Source organism: Macrotis lagotis, chromosome 4 (genome assembly GCF_037893015.1).
Source record: "Macrotis lagotis isolate mMagLag1 chromosome 4, bilby.v1.9.chrom.fasta, whole genome shotgun sequence".
Taxonomy (NCBI): domain Eukaryota; kingdom Metazoa; phylum Chordata; class Mammalia; order Peramelemorphia; family Peramelidae; genus Macrotis; species Macrotis lagotis.
In genome coordinates this window covers 82,303,844-82,326,061 of record NC_133661.1, presented here as the reverse complement: position 1 = coordinate 82,326,061, position 22,218 = coordinate 82,303,844, and the positions used below count along the sequence as shown (strand labels likewise).

The window sequence follows — 22,218 nt, the reverse complement described above, 5'->3', positions numbered from 1 at the left end:
TTGAATATGGGTTGAGAAAGGTAACATTTCAGTTTGTGTATTTCAAAGAGCTGTGGCTTTATTAGTGTGGACTCTACCCATGCAAATCACTTTTCTATACTTGTTATCAGATTATTTAAAGCAGCGATTCTCAAGTTGTATCTGGAAACCCCTGAGAGAGTCCTGAGATTCTTTCATTGGATCCACAAGATTATAGGTGTTTTCATAATAATATTTTAATTTTTAATATGATACGATAAATAAAATCTCTTTGGGGGATCCTCAATAATGTAAAAAATTGTAAAAGTGAGACTTAAACTGTTGTATTGCTATGGGCAAAAAATTGAATCATATTGTGGAATTTTCTAGGGATGAGTCTGTTTGAATATAGTTGAAACCTGGGAAGACAGAAACATAGTCTTTTGCTGGGACTGACTCTATCAGCTTTTCCCATTTGGTAGCATCTGCCAGAATTTGTGCTTTGCTGCTAAAACTTTTGAAAACTCCTATAAAATTATAAATTATTATATTTATTGTTATTTTGTATAGTATTTTGAAAACCAAATCACAATATAAATTTGAACTATTTTTATGATTTTGTGTGACAAGTTAAAAATTATTATAAACTTAATGTATTCTAACTTGGGAATCATCAATAATACCATTCAGTATAAATAGAACAAAAGGACATATAAAGAAAATTGTAAACATATGTTAGTGTTTTTCTACAAAAATATATTAAATTTAACATTGTAACAAAATTGTTCTGTTTTTCTTTTGTGGTTTATTTTATTGATTTTTTTTCTTTCTATCTTGTCTTTCTTTTTTCTCCTTTTGTTGCTTTTTCAATTTCATTTTTATTTTTGCAAGACAATGGAGTTAAGTGACTTGCCCAAGGTCACACAGCTAAGTAAATAATTTTTTAAAAAAGTTTTATTTATTTAAAGCATTGGGATTAAACGACTCTCCCAAGATCACAAAGCTAGGCAATTAATAAGTGTTTGAGGCTGGATTTAAACCCAAGTGCTTCTGACTCCAGGGCTAATGCTCTATCCACTGCACCACCTAGCTGCCCCATCTAAGTAAGTATTAAGTATCTAAGGTTACATTTGAACTCAAGTCTTCTTGTCTCCAGGGCCAGGGGTCTATCCACTGCTTCACCTAGCTGCCTTTTTCGGTATTTTTCTTTTTCTAAAATCTCTTTTATTAACCATTAATTAACTTTCCTATGCCTCAAATAGAAATCCTCCTTTATAACAAATAAGTACTAGCAAAACTAATGAACACAGTAGCCATGCTAGAAAATGTCTACTTTATTCTGCATCTTTAGTTCACCACCTTCCTTTCAAGAGGGCAAAGATGTTTTTCTTTATTTGTTTGACTTGAGGCTCATTCATTTTGTGGCTCTGTGTGTGTGTGTGTGTGTGTGTGTGTGTGTGTGTGTGTGTTTGTATGCATATATATGAATGTATATGCAGATATACACACATTATGTTTCCATCTCATCTGGAACTTAAATATTTTATTTATTTTAAAAATATCACTAGATCTTTGTTGAAATGATCTGAAATGAGACAGGAGTCATCAATTTTACAATACTATTTCATAGGCTTTTTGGAGGGTTGTTTCTTGTCATTGTCATTCTTCTCTCTCATTTGTCAACTGCTGATTTATTGTCAGCCCTGTGGAAAGTGATAGTTATTTTTCTGACGTCTTTTGGGATGAAATGCTATTCTCATCCATCTCATTCAGGTTGAGTTTATTTCCTACAGGAAATGGTTCTTTGGGAAAGTTTGGAATAAAAGGAAACTACTGATCTAGTAAATGGAAGTAGAAAGTTGTTATATGTGTTCAGAACAGTTCAGAAAGAAGAATAAGTCAGAGAGACAATTCCTTTGACAGTAGTTAGAAAAGTGGAAGGAAAATGGAGAGGAATAAAGGAGGTGACAAGGAAAATGTAGACATACCTATGGTGAGTCTGAACTGTAGTTAGAGAAGAGAGTGGAAATAAAATGAAGATAAATCTGTTTATTAGAATAATTATAATAATAGTTTCTGATGCTTGAATAATCCTCCCATGACACTGCTGGTAATTATTACTCCTTCAGAGATATTCTATTGACAGTCAAATATGATGTAATATTTTTTTTTATCCTGGCATACAAGGCCTTAGGTTCAAATTCAGGATCTGTAATTTACAACCTTGTGCAATTCTGGGCAAGTCTATTCCCATCTCTGAGTCTCTTTCCTCACTCATAAAAATAAAATAGTGATTGAATGAGATGAAATCTAAAGTTTCTTCCAATTCTAAATCTATAATCCTATGGAACTATGACTCCTCTCTGTTCCCGGTTCTCATATTGCCCTGTCTTGTCATCATGCCTCCATTTACACTGTCCCCAATATCTGGAATGAAGTTGCCTCATCTCCATCTGCTGAAGTACTTTCTTTTCTCCAAGGGTTCCACAACCTCCTTGTTGTATTGGCTGGGAGTCAGTAAAACCCGCGCTTAAGTCCTGATTCTGATGCTATTGTATGACTATGGGTAAATCACTTAAGTTTTCCATTTTTGGATCTTCAAAATGAGAAGAATAGTGCATATGAGATATTATAGGATTATTGTGAGATGAAAATTGGAAAATGTAGGTAAAGTGCTATTCAGATTTTAAAACACTATGTAAATGTCAATTATTTGTTATTACTATTTTATTGCTCAGTTGTTTCAATCATGTCTGACTCTTCATGACTCCATTTAGAAGTTCCTTGGCAGTAATCCTGCCATTTCCTTTTTCAGTTCATTGTACAGATGAGAAAGCTGAGGCATACAGGATTACATGACTTGCCCAGGGCCACACAGCTAGAATGTATCTTTTTTTTAATTTTTAAATTTTTTTAGGTTTTTTACAAGGCAAATGGGGTTAAGTGGCTTGTCCAAGGCCACACAGCTAGGTAATTATTAAGTGTCTGAGATCTGATTTGAACCCAGGTACTCCTGACTCCAGGGCTGGTGCTTTATCCACTACGCCACCTAGCTGCCCCTAGAAAGTATCTTAAGGTCAAATTTGACTCTGGTCTTTTTGATTAAGCACTCTATCCACTGTACCACCTAACAGCCCATTATTATTCTAAATATTATTTTTTAAATCCTTTGAGAGCAATCTCATGATTTTTGTAACACTGCCTGAGTTTCCCCTTGAATTCATCATAATCTCTCTTGCACTAATGTCATTGACACATATTATAAGGCTTTTGAGAGTTATATCTCTTATTTTGTTTATATCCAACTATTTCTAGTGCCTGGCACAGTGATTAGCATTTAATAGATTTTAATATAAATATATATTATACATTTACACATGCAAAACATAGGCAATAGATATAGCTAGTCTGAGAATCCTCCAGTTTTAGAGCTGGAAGTGATCCTAGAGGTCATCAAGTCCAAATCATCTTACAGGTGAAAAGATTGTTTGGGTTTGATTTAGATGACCACTAAGATCATGTGATTTTTAGGGTACAGTCCTATACTCATTTGGGAGGCTAGGAAACATGTGTGGCCATTGCATTGGGCATCTGCTGTTGTGCTTTTGTTCATGTTGCTTCAGTGTGGAGCCAAGAGAATTTAGGCCATTGTTGTTGGTGAATGTAAGTCTGGCTCCTTCTAATTCTGCTGATCTAAACCCTCCATTTCAAGATACTTGGGAAGTAGAGATAGCTAGATGTATGGGAGGCTCAAAACACTTAGTTATTATCTTTTGTGACTGAAGAGGACCAAAATGACATCAAGTTGTCAGGTCAAGGTATAATGTATCTGACTGTGATTGATCAGACCAATGTGAATTCAGAAAACTAGGGAGGAACAATTTGCACATCTCGTGGTTTTTTTTAAGCTACTGCATTTTTTTTTTTTAGTTTTTGCAAGGCAAATGGGGTTAAGTGGCTTGCCCAAGGTCACACAGCTAGGTAATTATTAAGTGTTTGAGACTGGATTTGAAGCCAGGTACTCCTGACTCCAGGGCCGGTGCTTTATCCACTGTGCCACCTAGCCATCCCAAGCTACTGCAATTCTGCTTTACTCATAGAGCATAGTACCTTCTTTGAAATGGGCATTCCATTCTGCATGGTCTTGTGCCAACATCTTCCATATCTCACAAACGATTCCAAAGTTCTTCAGTGAGACTTTAAGAGTGTCCATGTATCATTTCTTCTAGCCTCTGTGTGAGTACTTGCCTTGTATGAGTTCTCTGAAAAAAATATGTTTCAGGAAAATGTACTGAGGTATTTGAACAATGTGGCCAGCATTTGAGAGTTACACACTCTACAGTACAGTTGAGCAGTTTTGAGAAAGGACCTCAATCAGTGTGTAGTACTTTATCTTTCTGGGTTTTCTTCAGAATGTTCCCTAAGACAATTCAAATGGAAGCAATTCAGTTTACTGGCATGGCATTGGTAGACTGTTCAGGTTTCAAAGGCATACAACAAGGGCAGCAAAATAGCTCTGATCTTCAGTTTAGTAGGCAGCCTAATACTTCTTCTTAACCTTCTTGCTGAGCTTCCCCAAAACTGAGCTAACTCTGGCAATGTATGTGTCAATCTCATCATCTATATGTATATCCCCAGAAAATATTCTGTCAAGGGAAACGAACTTATCCACAGAATTTAAAATTTCTCCATTAGTTGTAACTGATAGTTTCGTCTATGGATGGTTTGGTGTTGGTTGGTGGAGAGCCTCTGTTTTCTTCCTGTTGATTGATAGGCCAAAATTAGTCCAAGCAACAGAGAATTGATCCATACTTTGTTGTACCTTAGCTTCAGAGTCTATATTGAATAAGCAATCCCAGTGAACAGTAAGTTGCACACCAATTCTCCCTCCACTTTAGTCTTAGCTTGTAGTCTCTTTAAGTCAAATAATTTGCTGTCAGTGTGGTAGCTGACCTTGATGCCATTTTCATCCTTGTTGAAGGTGTGTGACAACATTGAGGAAAATAACATGGTAGAAAGCAAGGGAACAAGTACATGGCTTTGTTTCTCTCCACTGGCAACTACAAAAGCATGAGAACATCCTACATTATCCAGAACCCAAGCAAGTTGCTATGATGACACTGGCTTACAATACAAATGAACTTTTCTGGGCAAACAGATTTTGCTGTAATTTTCTCTAAATCCTCACAACCAACATTGTCGAAGACCTCGGTCAGGTAAATGAACTGTGTATTGACCTTTGTTTTGCCCTTGGAATTTCTCCTGAAATTATTGCTCACAAATGCCACAATGACTATTCCTTGGTCCTTTCTGAAGCTACATTGGCTCTCAGTTAGATGACCATCTTTCAGGTGAAGGATCAATTTATTAAGGAGTACTCTGGCAAACTCTTGCTTAGGTACTACCAGTTCCTAAGAGACCCCACCTATGGTTGTCTCAGGACAACCTATTTCCCTTTCCTTTCTAAAAAAGGGACAATAGAATTGAATTTCTTAAATTCCTGGGAAATAATCTCCTTTTCCCATATGATGATATGATGATAATGATATTTATCCTTTTTCCTTGAAGAAGACTATGACATCAGGGAAGTGATGCCATGACAAACACATGAATTAGATTTGAGTGAGGGGGTGTTGTGCTAAATCACCAGTCTCATTTTCTTTTCTTTTTGTTGTTGTTGTTTTTGTTTGTTTAGGTTTTTGCAAGGTAAATGGGGTTAAGTGACTTGCCCAGGGCCACACAGCTAGGTAATTATTAAGTGTCTGAGGTCAGATTTGAACTCAGGTACTCCTGACTCCAGGGCTGGTGCTTTATCCACTGTTCCACCTAGCCACCTCCAGTCTCATTTTCTCCTTCAGAACCATCTGAGTCCAGTGGTCAGATATGAGTCAGGACAACTGGAGATTGTTCTGGATGGGAGGTTATCAGGGTTAAGTGACTTACCCAAGTCATACAGCTAATAAGTGTTAAGTGACTGAGGCCAGATTCAAACTCCTACCTTCCTGATTTCAAGGTCAGTGCTCTATTCATTACACTACTAGTTGCATTGCCATATAACCCAGAAAATTTTCATCAGCTTTTTATGAGCAGTAGGCACTCTGCTTTGTAAATCTCAGTTGGAATAGAATCAGCACCAGGTACTTTGCCAGGTTCGAAGAGTTTAAGGGTAGTCAATGCTTCTTTTTCAGTTGAAAGTTTGGTTACAAAGGGATATGAGTTATATGTTTAATGAGTTCATCATTGATTGATGACATAGTGATGAGAACACTATGGATTCATTTAGTTCATCTCTCCAGGATCCTGTTCTGTAGTCAATGTGGTTCCATCAGCATTGAGTAGCTGAGGAGCACCATAGGTCTTTAGTCCATATATGGTTTTCAGGGCTCATTTAAGCATTTTGGATTATTACTGTCAGGATAAAAATTTCATTTGCCTTCTTGCTAATCCAAGTATCTTACATCTCTCTAAATTTGCTTTCACTTTGCTTTTGATGGAGTTAAATACTGCCTAGAGATGGAGGAGCTCTCCTGCTAATAAAGCCTTTGGAGTTCCTGTTTTTTTTTTTTGTTAAGTAGTTTCTGAATTGCCCCATTATTTTCATAAATCAGTCCTGATATTTGTGAGTGTTCTGATCCATAAATTTAATGCTGTACATCAAATCTGTGAAAGCTGTCTGCTCCTTTTCTGCTCCACTATTGCCAGCAGTGTGTTGTTTCAGCTTTCCTTCAAATTAGCAAAGAACTCTTCATGTTTAGAGAAATACTTTTATCTGTTGACATTATATATTCTAGTAGTCATCTTGCTTAGGGGTTTCAGCTTTTGTTGAATGTGAATGTTTAGCTTGGAGTGAATTGTATATGATTCATTCAGTACTCTGCACCACTCATCATATTCTCACTCTCACATCCTGTCTGTCTCTTCTTATGATGACATAGACTGTTAAATGTCAGTTTTGCTTCAAAGGTGAATATCTGAAGTTTTATTGTATTTAGGGAAATGGATGTTGGTGATGAGGAGGTCATATGATGTACAAGACTTCATTAGTAAGTGACCATTGCTATTGCTGTTTCTAACTCCATTTCTCCCAAGGACTCCCTGCCATGTCTGGTAGTCTTGGGTTATTATTAAAGTCACACAGAATTATAAGCTTGTCCCCTTTCAGCACAGTGATGATGAGGGCCTCCAGAGCTTCATAAATTTTTTCTTTGATCTCACCCGGGTTCATCAGGGTAGGAGCATACGTATTGATAGTGACATAGCACTTTCCTGCAAGGGGCAAATGCACATTGTCACAAGTCCATCATTCACTCCTTTGGGAAGGCATACAAATCTATTGATTAGATTAATTTTGATTGCAAAACTTACACTAGCTTCATAGTGCATATCACTGCAGCCCCTCCAGAAAAAAACAACATGTATTGGGCTCAGCTTCAGTAGGCTGAACTTCATTCAATAGTCTTGTTTTATTTAGGGTTGTTATTGGATACAATCCTTCTGAACTCTCTCTCAACATCTACTTGATTTTGTGTTGTACATAAGCATGCACACATTTTATGTACCCATGGTAAGTAGAATTATCTTTGGAAAAGCTTTTGTACATTATTTGTTGTATGTGTTTCAACTGTGGGTTAAGATCCCTACCTGCCTTGGTAAGGAGTTGAGGGTTAGATTAGGCGAAGTAGACAATTTTGGGGCATCTTCACTAGCTCCTTCCTCACATCAAGAGATGAACAGTGTGGTTCTTCAAAAAGGTTGCTCAGATACCCTGGGGACTATGAAATCCTACTGTTGCCTCAGTGAGAAAATGATCCTATGGCCTGGACAGCCTATATTTGGGATGGTGACTACAGCTCTCAGTGCATCTGCTGCTTGCTCATTTGTCCATGACCACAGGACTTTGAAATAGGTAAAAATGATAAGATAGTATGGGTATGGTGTCTTTTGATGCACACATACACTGGATTTTATGTGAGGCAGAATTTCCTGAAATTGTTAGCTTGACTCCTTCCAGAATCAGCAAAATCCAGTGGCAACTAAATGACTCAGGCTACACTGTATGCCCTTGGCATCTTTAATGTCTGACAAAGCTCTAAGCACTCCACTGCACCTGCTTCAGCTGCCTTCATGACTGTTGGGACAAATTGTTCTCATCCACTTATTCCATCAGGGGAAGTCTTCACAGACTTGGGATAGATACCACCCCCCTCACCCCACCAACCCACCAATGGGTTTGAGACCCAATTGGTCACCCTTAGATTGGTTTAGCCTCTTTGCTAAAATGGTTTACCAGGGTGTGGCTGCTGTACATGCTATAGTTTCTTGGAGCCACAGAGTTGAATGACAGGTGGAAAGCAGCCCTGAAAAGGATTTGGCAGCCCTCACACCAGAGGTGCTAGTCTTTACTAAACACACTGCAGGGCTGCACTAATGGAATGAATGATCTTGTATCTGCCCTTACTGAATATCAGTGCTCTCTGCTGTGGCAATGAGCCTTCTGGAAAAGTGGTCATGATAACTAATAGGGTGTATAAAGAGCAGTGTATCTTCTGTCTGGGGCCACATTGATACTTTGCTCTAACAGTACCATTTCAAAGTAGTGTGTGGTAACTTCATGCCTTCAGATTTAACAGAAGCTATGTATGTGATAGAAACACCCACTCTCAATGCCTTGTAATATTTAAGTGTGTGGTAGAGGCAGAGCCAGGATTTCCTGACTTGAATTCGGTTCATTGTTTTCCCACTCTCCCTGTAATCAATCTTATTTGAGCTTTATATTATCCTTCCTTTTAAAATTTTGGTTTTGCTTTTGCTTTGAATTTAAACTCCAGTTAATTTAAACTTAACTGTGTTAAGAACTTTACAAATAATCATCTCATTTGAAACCATAAGAAATGAATCCATCAGTGGAAAGAATACTACATTGATGAAATCACAGATGTTTTGACAGATTTAACCTTTTCATATACACACAGAAAACCCAAATAGTATAAAAATGAATTTCCATTTCATACCATTTGCATTAAAAAATTATATATTTCCACAAATGAGTTTCAAAACCATTATGTTTATCTGTACTTCCTCTTTTTTTAAAAACGGTATCAATTAAGATTTGCAATGTGCTGATTTTAACTTCATCAGAATGAAGAGGTGAAAAGACTTGTCCAAGGTCATATAGCTTAAAGTGGCTGTCAGAACTTGAACCCAGGCCTTCTGACTTCAAGTTCATTTTTTCCCCTGCTAGATTGAGAATTTTTGGAATATATTACTTCTGCTTTTTACTGCCTTTTTCTAGACCTCTTTGACATCCTACTCTCCCCTTCTGGTTTTTCATGGCCTCGTATCTCTCTACCTTGCCTTTATCAAAACCTTTTAAATGTAATTGTTTTGATTGTTCCTACAGTACAATAACTGGTAAGGTTTACTATATTATGTCTTCCAGGAATGTTTTTATCTTAATGGGGGATAAAGGCCTCCTCTGATGTCCCATTTAATTTTTTTATATATTTTAATTATTATTATATATTATTATGTTTTGTTTTTATATCACCTACACATTTCCCAATATATTCCTTTCTCTTCCCCCTCTCAGAAAACCATTTAACAAAGAAGAAAAAAATGGGAAAAATTTTTTCCATAAAATTAACTAACCAAATCAATCAAAAAAGTTTGAGATTAAATGTGATACCTTGACCATAGTCTCCTATCCTTGGTAAAGAAGTGAAATAGGTGTCTTTTTATATCCCTTCTTCCTGGTCAAGCTTGATCATTATAGGCAAAACCAAATACTTTTGGTTTACATAGGGGAAAGATGGGAAGGGAATAATAAGCATTTGTGTAGTGCCGAAGCTGTGGTAGACACTGCATTAAGAACTTTACAAATAATCATCTCATTTGAAACCATAAGAAGTAATTCCATCAGTGGAAAGAGTATCCACATTGATGAAATCACAGACATTTTGACAGATTGAAAGCACAGCCTTAAAGTAATGAATCTATAATTGCACTGTTCATGCATTAGAGAGTAGGATGGATGGATATATTTAGGGGACAGAAATACCTTCCCCGAACTCCTTAAATTATTCATGTATGCAGCTTTTTTACTTCTTCAGAGGCAATAAAGAATAATAATTTTGAGTTTGAAGATCTGGCACCCTAACTTACATAGTACCCATGTAATCTTGGGCAACTTTGACCTTTATGAGATTCAGAATTTCCCCCATCTATAAAATAGGGATTATCCTTTCAATTTGGCAAATATTTATCAAGTGACTACAGTGAAAAATTACTATTGGGTAAGTAAATATGAAAACTATTTGAAAAGATCAAAAGAGAGTGCTTGGTAACAGAGTATAAATGTAAATTATTTTCATAATTTTCCTACTTCCATGATCATCTCTGAACCTGTTCCCCAGATAGATGAACCAGTACATGACTACTTAAAGAGCAGTTTTGATATTTCATCTTCACTTAATAGGCACTGACAATATATTTACTGAATAAATGAATGTTTATTATTATGCCATATATAAACGCATGACCCAGCATATTATTAGCATTTGGTCAAGTTTAATGCTCCACTGATGGTGATAACTCCTAGCAAAGTTTCTATGATGTTTGAAAAAGTACACTTTTCCCTTGAAAAAGACATAAATGTAACAGACTTGAGGAAGGAACTTAGTGAAACTATGTCAAGGTTAATAATAAGTAAAATGTTATAAGGAGAGACTGGACAGCAACAGCTGTGAAACATTCTTAGAAGCAAAGTCCTTGGTAGACATAAAGTCGAACTCTGCTTGGGTTTTGCTGTGGTCACATTCTTACCGACCACAGTATCCTTCCAGTAGCTATAACTATAATAGAAGTCCTCTGCCAAGCTTTGCACATGCAGAGTTGATGCCTGGAGCTGAAAAATCAGATATGTATGGGGTACCATTGGAAGAAGACAAAGATCAAGCATATGAAAATGCTCTTATTGAGATTGAATCATTTGAGTTGCCCATTGAAGCTACTTTAAGGTAAGTGTTATCCATATTCCATCATATTCTCTGAAAAGTTTATAGAAGATTTTCTGTTTCAATCTTTTTCACTATGCCAGAATAAAATGTTAGATACACAAGTAGCTCTATACCAAAACCTATACCTATACATTTTACACTGAGAAAGAAATCTCACCTCTGCATGTTGATTCCAGACAACTAACATTATTTAATGATAAGTATTTTTATCTCCCGATTTGATTCTACCAGGCTAATTTTCTATTATCTAGACATAACTTCAGTTTCAGGTGTTTTTGTTTTTAACAAATTTAATGAAAAGCAATCATTTTCAGTGAGGTATAATAGAAAATCTTTCAAAATGAAGAAATAATTTCCCCATATAAACAGGCATAAAACAAGTTTATTTTCATTGTTAGTGATAACTTGTTTCTATGTTTAGATGTGTATTTTTGATACCACATAAGAGGTTTAAAAATAACTGAGCTCATAATGTGGGTGTCAATTTGCATCAATTCAAGGATCTGACAATTCAGAGTGTAAGAGAAGAAGCTTTGAAAACACTATTCTATGCATCTTTCTAAAATCTGTAACTACAAAAGAGAATGTTTCCTTTTTTCACTAACATTTGGTTTTCTTTGAGTTTTATTTTGTAAATTTAAAAACATTCTATGCTTAGTTTCCCATCCACACATACAGTTCTCCTGAAATAACTTGGGGGGTGGTAATCTGTGTTTCCCATGTTAAGAAACCCTGATCTAAGAAACGCTAGTCTCTTCATTTTAAAGAGGAGGTTCAAGCCCAGAGTGATGAAACTATTTTTTAATTCAAAATTTTTTTAAACCAAACCATTAAGTAGGTACTGGGGAATACAAAGACACACAAAAAGGTACTTCTCTTTAAGGTTGAATATATATACAAATATATTATATACAAGATAATTTGAAGAGAAAAAATACATGAGCAACTTGGGAGATTAGGAAAAGCTTCATGCAGCCTCTTTTTAATTCTCTCATTAGTAGTGCCTTGTAGCCTTTATGTTCTTCATTCTTCTTTCTTCATTTCTTTTTTTAAGCCAACACCACTAATGCCCCTTTCTCCCTCTCTCCCAACTTCTTCCTTATAATAAATTATCATGGTCAACCAAATCAAATCCACACATTGGCCATATCAGAAGTGTCTCATTCTATGTATCTAGTTCATCATCTCTCTTGTCAACAAGTGAGAAATCTGCTTCTGGATTCTTGGTTAGTCATTGCATTGATGAGAGTTCTTGAGTTCCTTTCTTGATTCATAAGTTTGTAAATGAATTGTAAGTAATTCAAAATTGTAAGATTAAGTTCCAGAATTTTCCCATATAGACAGATATTGTGACTGTGTGTTAGAACCTTTTGCAATTTGGACATTTGCTTGATGTCCTTCTTGAAGGAGAAAGAAGAAAAAAATCTAATTGGGGACTAGGAGCTAGCTGAGTTTTTGCACCTCTTCCTGTGTTCTTACTACTATCTGACTCCTTATCCTGGGTTCTAAAATGCTCTTTTCTCTTCTAATTTCACAAGCTTGTTTAATACTTAACGATTCCTTCCTCCTTAGCTAGTTTCATATTGGTTATGGGTTAAACTTCCCAAACTGGCTTCTGTATTTTTTTGGCCCTTGACTTTTGGGAGAAATTGTTCCATTTCCAAATCTAGTCATCTCCTATTAGAAGTTGTATGTTATAGGAGAAATAGTGCTGGATCTTTTAACTGAAATATCTGAAATTTGTTACCAAAAGTCATCTGTGTGACTTGGGGAAATTTACTTATTTCTGGGTCCAAGTTTGCTCATCTGCAAAATAAAATGGTTAATCTAGAAATCTTAACCTTGTTGATATCCTGGATGCTATTGGAAGACTGATGATGTTTATGATCCCCTTCTCAGAGGAATTTTTTAAAAATATTTGAAATAAATATTAAGTTTCATCTAGGGGTGAGTGAAAATAAAGATATAATTTTTTCCCCATCTAAGTACATAGACCCTCTGAAATCTACTCATAGACCCCTTGTGGGTCCATGGACTTCAGGTTAATACTAAAGATGATTTTTATGGCACCTGCCAGCTCTCAAGCCCATGAAGCTTCACCAAAATAAATATAAAGTTTACTTCTCACAGTTTTATCACACTGACTGCATATTGTCCTCATCCTTTCTCCAAACCCTCACCAAACCCCTCACCAAAACACCCCTAAGTGTTTTAAGGGACTTTTCTCCCACCAGCCTAGCATGACACTACTTTTTTTTTACCCCTTGGTCTGAAATTCTCATCCTTCTTTGCCAAACAACTGAGATAGAGCTTTATTTTTCAATGTTCACATTTAAAAAAAAACAAATATCAGCTGGAATTGAAGGAAAAGGCTTAGGATCTTCTCTATTTTCATCTACTATCAATTTATCGCAGCTTAGTTTATCAGATGAGCTAATATCCCCTTAGGAAACTGAGACACACCTTTTTCCTTCTATTTATTTTTTCAATTATATGTAAAGATAATTTTCAACATTCATTTTTGTAAAGTTTTCTCCCTCCTACCCTTCCCTCCCCTATGTCTGAAGAGTTGATACAAGTGTAAAGATTGGTCAATAAACTATATGTATGTTTTTTAGGAAAGTGGGAAGATAAAATGGAGAAGAGGTGGGGGAGAGAGAGGGAGCTTGGAACAAAGAGTCCCAAAGACTTGTGTGGTCATGGAGAAGCAGGGCTAGAGCCAGAGTTAGGGCAGAGTAAGGCATGAAGCATCAAGTATATGCTGCTGATAGGATCGGTCAGAATACTGAAAGAAAGGGGGTGAAGAAAAAGCATATAAACTTTGTCCAGGGCAAGCCTTGCCCTTTACCCATCTATATGGAAGAATGGTGTGTGGGAAGTAAACACCCCTTCTCCCCCCTCCCCCCAATATTGCTTAACTATTTATAACACTTTTAAGGGATCAGGAGAGAGATGAAAGAGCAACAATAATGGTTATCAAGCGTCCAAAGTTTTGAAGTCAGATTCTACAAAAGTTGCTGAGTGGTGTAAGAAGAAATTCCTTTTCCCTTAAAGTACTGAGGATTTTGATTACTTGCAGGGCATTTCATTCTAGAGCAGTGTTTCTTAATCTCTTGGGGCCCTGTAGCCCTGTCATTGTAGCATGTCTCTGTAGTGGACCTTGGAGCAGGGACTGGAGATTTCAGAGACCAATGCCCAGTCCTGTCTCCTTTACTTCTCAGTGTTGTCCTGGTTCTATATTCCCCACACCTGGTCCTACCCCACCCCATCTACTTAGTTTCTTGAGGGCAGGTCTCCTTCTGTATATAGTTCTATAACTCTCCATAAAAGGCATCATGTACTATGCCTTTGCAATACTGGCTTTGGAGTTAGGAGGATGGGAGCTCAAATCCAGTCTCTTGCACTTACTAGTTGTGTGATCTTGTCAAGTCACTTTACCCTGATTGCCAGTCATCCAGAGTCATCCTGATTCATATCTGGTCACTGGACCCAGATGACTGTGGAGGAGAAAGTGAGCCTGGTGACTTAGCACAGCACCCTCTCATTCAAATCCAGTTCATGTGCTTGTCATGATATCACCTCTCTGATGTAAAGGAACTCTTTAAGAACAAATGAAAAACATCAACATCATCATCATGCACTATGCAGTGAATAAAGCTAGAATGGGAGTCAGAAAGACATAGGTTCAGATTCTAGCTCTGACATGTACTAGCTATGTGATTCTCAATGTTCTAAGCTCGTGAGCGAGAGAGAAGGTGCAACCCTATAACAATGAAATCACAAGTGTCTATTCCCACTGGACAGTGTATATAATAGGGCATTAGCAAGTGCTTTGGGAGTTGAGTTGAAGGCTAAGGCTAAGTATACAGATTAGACTGAGAAGAATTTCTGGATCAGAAGTAAAGTCAAATGTCATATATTTAGGTAGTGATCGATAGGATCATAGATTTAAAACTGGAAGAGATCTTGGAAGCCACACATTCCAATCTCTTAACTTACAGATGAAGGAACTGAGGTCCCTGGGTCTTTTGAAGCCAGGTCTTTCTGACTCCACGTTCAACACTCCATCTATTATTCCAAACTGGGGCAGCTAGGTGATGCAGTGGATAGAGCACCGGCCCTGGAGTCAGGAGTACCTGAGTTCAAATCCAGCCGACACTTAATAACTACCTAGTTGTGTGGCCTTGGGCAAGCTACTTAACCCCATTTGCCTTGCAAAATCATAAAAAATAAAATAAATAAAAATAAATATTATTCCAAACTACCTGAACTATAGAAAGGCATCATTTCAGATAGTATCTAGGGAGAACAGTGGAGGGCTAAGAACACAAATTCAGGGGACTACCACAGTTAGAGGGAGATGAATAAAGGGGATTAGTCCAGATTAGTCTCTGCAGAAGAGACCTGAAAAAATAGAAGAAAAACTCAAGTGCCCCAGATCAAGTAGCAAAAGTAATGTTTCAATTTGTATTCTGGATTTGAATTGTGTTACATTTGTACTCTTTGGCCCTTCCCCAAGTGCTGACCCTGGAGCTTTAGTACTCCATCAGCAAACAGGATATTCTAGCTCTTTAGCTTTTGTGTCATCAGGAATGATGATAACATATCCTTGGGAACAGACGGATATTATTGGAAAACAAGTCCTCCACAGACTAAAATCCAGCATGGGAAGTCCTGAATGTGTATATATATATATATAATATATATTATATATATATACACACATATATATATATGTAACTGGAACAAGTCTGCTAATATTCTTGTTCATGCTAGTTTCTTCAAAAGCATGAGATGTCCCTTTTCTATATAGGAGAACTTTTAAAAAACTAATTCAAGGGACACTTTAGAATGGGCTTTTAATTCAATAGGGATACACTTTTGTTGTTATGCTCAGTTGATTGAATTAGATAGATTCTTCTTGATCCTAGTTGGAGTTTGCTTGGTAGAGATACTAGAATAATTTGCCATTTCCTTCTTCAGCTCATTTTACAAATGTTGAACTGGGGAAAAGAAGGTTAAGTGACTTGCCCAGGGCCTTTCAGCTAGTAAATTTCTGAAGCCCAATTTAAACTCAGGTCTTCCTAACTCCAGGGCTAGTGCTGTATTCACTGTGCCATCTAATTGCCCTTGGGGTACACTAGTGTATTTGACATTAGTGGTGTCAAAATCAAATAGAAATGGATACTGGAGAGAGGCATGTTGACACAGAAAATCACAAATTAACATTATTTTGTATTATACTTTTATTTATTTGTAAATGTTTCTCAATTACATTTTAATCTGGTTCCAGTTATAAGATATAAAGGGCCAAGTTTGATACTTTCAGTGTATACTATAGCTTTTGAGCAAGATAAGAAATAATGAGATGGTAGGTGCAATTATATTGTTAATTTAGAGTCATAGATCATAGATTTGGAATTGGGTGGGGCCTTAGAGATCCACCCTCTTTATTTTAAGATGAGACTGAAGATCAGAGAATTTTAGTGCATTCTCAAGGCAAGGTAAGTCATATGAAATAGAGGAAGAATTCAAATCTAGGTCCTTTCATTCCAGAGGCAGCACTATTTATTTGCATAATGTTTAGGAGGGAGACTGGATCTGCTTTGAAATTAATTTATCAAAAATTATTTTATGTTGGGAAAAAATAATAACAAAATTCATTTTAAAAACAAAAACTCAAGAATATCAAAGAAATTAATGGGAAAAATTGTAAAGGAATGAAGTTTACTTATACCAGATCTTAAAGTATGTTATAAGTTTAACAATAAAATTAAATTTAAATTTAATAATATAAATTGCTAATTATGAAAACTATCTGGAGCTGGCTAAGAAATGGAACGGTAGATTAGTGGAATAGATTAGATATATAGCATACAATTATAAATGAATATAATAACTGTGTTTGACAAACAAAGCTTTAAATTTGTGAATAAGAATTCATTACTTCAAAAAATTATTGGGAAAACTGGAAAGCAATCTGGCAGAAATTAGATATAGATTAATATCATACACCCTCAAGATCAGATCAAAATGAATACATAACTGAGATATAAAGAGATATATCATATGAAAATTAGAAGAACATGGAACATATTACCCATAAGACTTGGTTTAGGAGAAAAATTAATGATCAAACAAGAGAGAAAACATTGTGAGATGTAAAATGGATAATTCTGATTGCATTAAATTAAAAACGTTTTGTATAAATAAAACCAACATAGCTAAGATTAAAAAGAAAGCATAAAATTGGGGGAAAGATTTTATGGATAATTTCTCATATGAAGGTTTCATATTTCATACATAGAGAGAACTTTGCCATATATATATATATAATTATGAGTCATTTCTCAATTTATAAACAATCAAACGATATGGACAGGCAGTTTTTAGAAGAAGAAATCAAAGTTATATATATTCACATGAAAAAGATTCTAAATCATTATTGATTAGATAAATGAGCATTGAAACAACTTTGAGATACAACCTCACATCTATCAGATTGGCTAAAACGATAGAAAGGGAAAATGATTAATGTTAGAGGAGATATGGTAAAACTGGAACACTAATACACTGATGGGGAAATCTGTGAACTGATCCAATCATTTGGAGAGCAATCTGGAATTATGCCCAAAGAATTATAAAAATGAATATGCCCTTTAACCTAACAATACCAATTTTAGATTTATTTCCCAAGGTGCTTAGAGAAAAATGGAAAGAATCCAAATGTTCTAAAATATTTATAGCTGATCTCTTTGTGGCAAAGATCTGGAAATTGAGGGGATGTTCATCAAGTTGGGGAATGGCTGAGAAAGTTTTAGTATATGATTATGATGGAATTGTACTGTGCTGTAAGAATTAAAAGAAATGATGAGCTGATTGATTTTAGAAAAACATAGGACTTGCATGAAATAATGAAGCATGAAATGAACAGAACCAAGACAACATTGTAGACAGTAATAGGAATAACATTTAAAAATTAACTGAATGACTAAGTTCAGTTGTATTATATATTATATTAATTTATATTATAATAATCAGATCAATTATAAAAGACCTATAAGAAAGGTGCTATTGACTTCTAGAGGAAAAAACTGCTAAATAGATGTATGTGAATATGGTTTTACATATATCAATTTATTTTTGTGTCAAATGGTGAATTTTTTTAATGCAAGGTTAAGAGGAAGGGAAGGGAGAAAGTCTAGAATTTAAAATGTAATAAAAAATTAAAAATAAATCAAAAGCAAAAGAAAAAATTTTAATGCTTTATTTTTTAAAAGATTATTATAATATACAGTTATCCCTTACACATCATTGGGGTTAAGGGTGTGGTGTTCTGGAAATATGGAAAATCCATGTAAAATTTTTTCTTTGTATCAAATAATAAGTTTGAATTTTTTCTTTTTCTTTTATGAGGTGTTTACAGTACCATATTGTAAAATTTGGGCTGATATTATGCAAAATTATGTTTATAATATGTTTATAAATGTTTAATATGTTTATAAATTTTTTCTCTGTTATCTGTGGCTTTCACAAAACTCTTCCAAAATTTCCATTTAATTTCTTAAGTTGGCCCACAATATATTGAAACAGATGGGAAAAGTTGTGATGTAGAAGGGATAATGTATTCCACTAAAGTTGTAAGATCACAGATTTCAAACTGGAAGAGTCAACTAGGGCAGTTAGGCAGCATAGTGCATAGGACATTGGACCTGGAATCAGGAAGTCCTGAATTCAAATCCTGATTCACTTATTAGCTGTGTGACCTTGTACAAATCAAATAATCTCTGCCTCAGTTTCCTCATCCATAAAGTGGGAATAATAATAATAATAGTAGCTGCCCCCTAGGAATAAGATGAGATAATACATGTAAAGTACTTTACTATTATTTTTATTTAAACTCGACCCCCTCATTTTACAGATGAGGACACTGAAGTAGAAGAGAAATTGCATGATTTGTCCAAGGTCATACAAGTGGAAAGAAATAGAGGCAACATTCAAACTCAAATCTTCTGACTCTAAGTTCATCACTTTTTCCCCTTCACTATTCTATGCTGCTTTTTAAAAAAGAGATAATATTTTTGAAAATAATTTATGAAGGCTATGAAATGAAAAAAGTTCTTCCCCTCCTTCCTTCCCCCCAAAGCAAGCTGTAATTTTTTTTTTGGTAGAACCATTGTTTGTAGTGTATGACATGGATGTGACACGGAGTTCTTGAAAGCTTTACTAGCAAACTACAAACTCTGCAGAGTCCTTCTAAACTCTTACCTTTTTATACTCTCCCTGCTTCATACCCCAACCAATCCCATTTTTTTTTGCTTTTTTGGGTTTGTTTTGTTTTGTTTTTGCAAGGCAATGGGGTTCAGTGACTTGCCCAAGGTCACATAGTTAGGTAATTAGAAAGTTAGGTAATTAGAAAGTGTCTGAGGCCGAATTTGAACTCAGGTCCTCCTGAATCCAGGGCTGGTGCTCTATCCACTGTGCCACCTAGCCGCCCCCCAACCCCATCTTTGACTTGATATTTGGTAGTTTCTTTATGAATGCAGTGTGTGTGTGTGTGTGTGTGTGTGTGTATGTGTGTAACTTGCCCTCTCTTCCTTTGGTGTGTGTTTGATGTTCTCAGCCTTGGGAAAAAATACTGTCTGCATCTACAAACTGCATGAACTATATAGAAACAAATTACTTCCAATTAGAAGGTCAAAGACAAAACTTCAGGCATCACTAAATTTGGCCACTGGCTCAGGGTGGTGTTCTCATCTTTGTCTTCCTAGAAGGAGAGGATCAAATTTAGGGTTTTCCTAGCCTATATGTTCTATTGGGGGGGGGTTGCCCTTGAGCCTTGTGTTAATGGAATGGCAATCAATGGCTAGTTTCAAAGAATAAACTGAGAGCCCTCCTTTGCTAGAGACCAAGTAGCAGGAGAATAAGGGAATATGTTGATCAGGAGACAGAATTTCCAAAGGTCATATGTTTTCAGCTAAATTCTCAGACTCCTTGAGTGAACTCTGGACTAGACAGTCAGATGATTTTTAACTTAGGGCCCCCTTGGCTGTTGGAGGAGAGGAAATGGAGAAGATATTTGGACCTGGAATCAGGAGCAGAGACAGTATATGAGGAAAGAGCAATGCTATAAAACCGAATGCATCAATAAAACTTAACAGAGAAACTAAATAAAAAACACAACAGAATTAACTGAACCCCAGGGCTCATATCAGAGAATGGAATAGTAGCAGTAATTGTGGAAAGGAGTTGTGGAAAATAGTTCCTGACTTGGTAGTCTTCTACTGCTCTAAAGTCTCTTAAACCAGTCTGTACTCCTGTTTAATTCAATTTCATTGAACAAGTATTTAGTACAGCATATACCAAGAACTGTGGGTTAAAAGACAAAAATAAATAGTACCATTCCCAAATAGCTTATATTTTACTAAAGGAGACACAATAAATAACATACATAAAAGACTCTGTGATTTCACTGATGGGGGCACCCCTTCCTATGATGAAGATTGTAATCTATCCATGCTTTCTTATGCTATGAATTTCTTTGTCCATGGCTTCCTTAAATCCTTCAGAAAGGATTGACGACCCAGTAAGCTGAGGTCTTGCTTTTATCTTTCCACAACTTTTCCAGCATTGCTCATTTCCATCCATGTCATCTTGGCCAATTTCTCTGCATTTTTATTTTAGATATCTTGAAAAATGATCAAATTATTTTATCTTCACCACGTAGCTGCTCTACGTGTACCAGCTCTGACAACTTGTTCTACTTGTCTGAACTATCTTAAGTCTTATTTCAATTTCCTCATATTTGTTACATTCTTCTAAATACTTACTCTACACAGATAAATAAATATAGAGTAACACAAGGAGGGATTGAGCACAAGCAGATCAAGATAGATTTCACAGAGGAGGTGATATCCAAGCTGAACCTTCAAGGAAGATGAGGATTCTGAGAGGAAGGATGTTTCAGGCATGGGAAACGGCTTTTGCTGTGCATGGAGTAGGCAGGTGGAATGTTGATTATGGGGTACAACTGGTAGACCAGTTTGACTAGAATGCAAAGGACAGGAAGGGAGTAAGGTGAAATAAGGCAGGAGAAATAAATTGGAGGCAGATTATACTAGACTTTAAAAAAGAAGTTGAGGATTTGTCTTTTGTTGTATAGGCAAAAGGAAGCCTTACTGAAGACTGCTTTTTTAGTAGAATAGGGAGGGACATTGTCAGACATGTGCCTCGGAAAGATTATTTTGGCAGTTGTGTGAAAGATGGATTAGAGAAGTGAGAGACCCAAAGGGGAGAGGCTAATTAAAAACCACATTAATCCAGAAGAGAAGTAATGAGAGCTAGAATTGATGTTTTGGCTTTAAAACTAGATAGGACCTCAGAGAGCATCTTGCTTAATTTCTTCATTTTTATAGCTGAGTAAGCTAGTGTTTCATTTTTATAAATATTTCATGATTTATTTTGTTACTAATTGCTAGACATGTAGATTGTTTTTAATTTTTTTATTTACAAAAGCATCTATGAAGATTTTTGTACAGAATTTTCCCTTTTTACTTTCTAGGGTAATTCATAATAAAGTCTTATCAATAAAAGCACTGAATCAAAAGGATGGGATCAATTTTGTCTTTTATTATGGATTCATGTGTTCCTCTCTTGAAAGTTTATACCAATCCTATCAAAAAGTTAATGTGACCTAGTCAGGTTGTCCTTCCCTTTTCAATTCTTCACCCAATGCATCGCTTATGTCTAGCTGAGATTCACATGTATGTATGCAAATGGATTAACTCAGTGAGCTCTTTCCAATTGCATGCTGTAACCTGAGCAATAGTCTCCCTTGGCTCCCCCCACCCCCATATTACTTTTCTAATGTGGATGGTTAAGTGTATCTCTTTCAAATTACTATTTCCATTGACGAAATGTTGTACTTTTCTCAGTGTTAAGGCAATTAAATTAAAAAAGAAGTATTTGAAGACATATCTCTTTAGTGTTAAAAATATTATTTGTGGTCTTATCCTTTATTTGGAAATTCTTGAGATATCTTGAAAATGGTTTCAAATTATTAAAAATGGTTTTGCCTTGAGCATGGATTTATTCTGTATGCAAATGGTTCAAATCTGGTCAATTTTTCTGACTTCATACTCTTCAAGGTCATGGTCTGTTTTTTGCATAGTGCATCAGGTACTATTGTTGTAGTTCATCAGCATTCTGGATGATGAAAATTGACCATTTTAAAAATGTTAGCAGA

The 22,218-nt window shown here is 35.8% G+C and overlaps 1 protein-coding gene across 2 annotated transcripts in view; it reads left to right on the top strand.

Annotated features, from left to right (window-relative positions):
• Positions 1 to 10,721: 10,721 nt before the first annotated feature.
• The window catches only part of EXOC6 (exocyst complex component 6), a 218,378-nt gene continuing 206,881 nt past the window's right edge, over positions 10,722 to 22,218 (top strand). The window contains exon 1 of one of the 2 annotated variants that reach the window (XM_074233356.1): positions 10,722 to 10,973. In XM_074233356.1, the coding sequence (XP_074089457.1) occupies positions 10,852 to 10,973 (122 nt within the window). In that variant the 5' untranslated portion in view covers positions 10,722 to 10,851. The remainder of the gene's footprint in view (positions 10,974 to 22,218) is intronic. The other variant, XM_074233354.1, reaches the window with a different exon arrangement.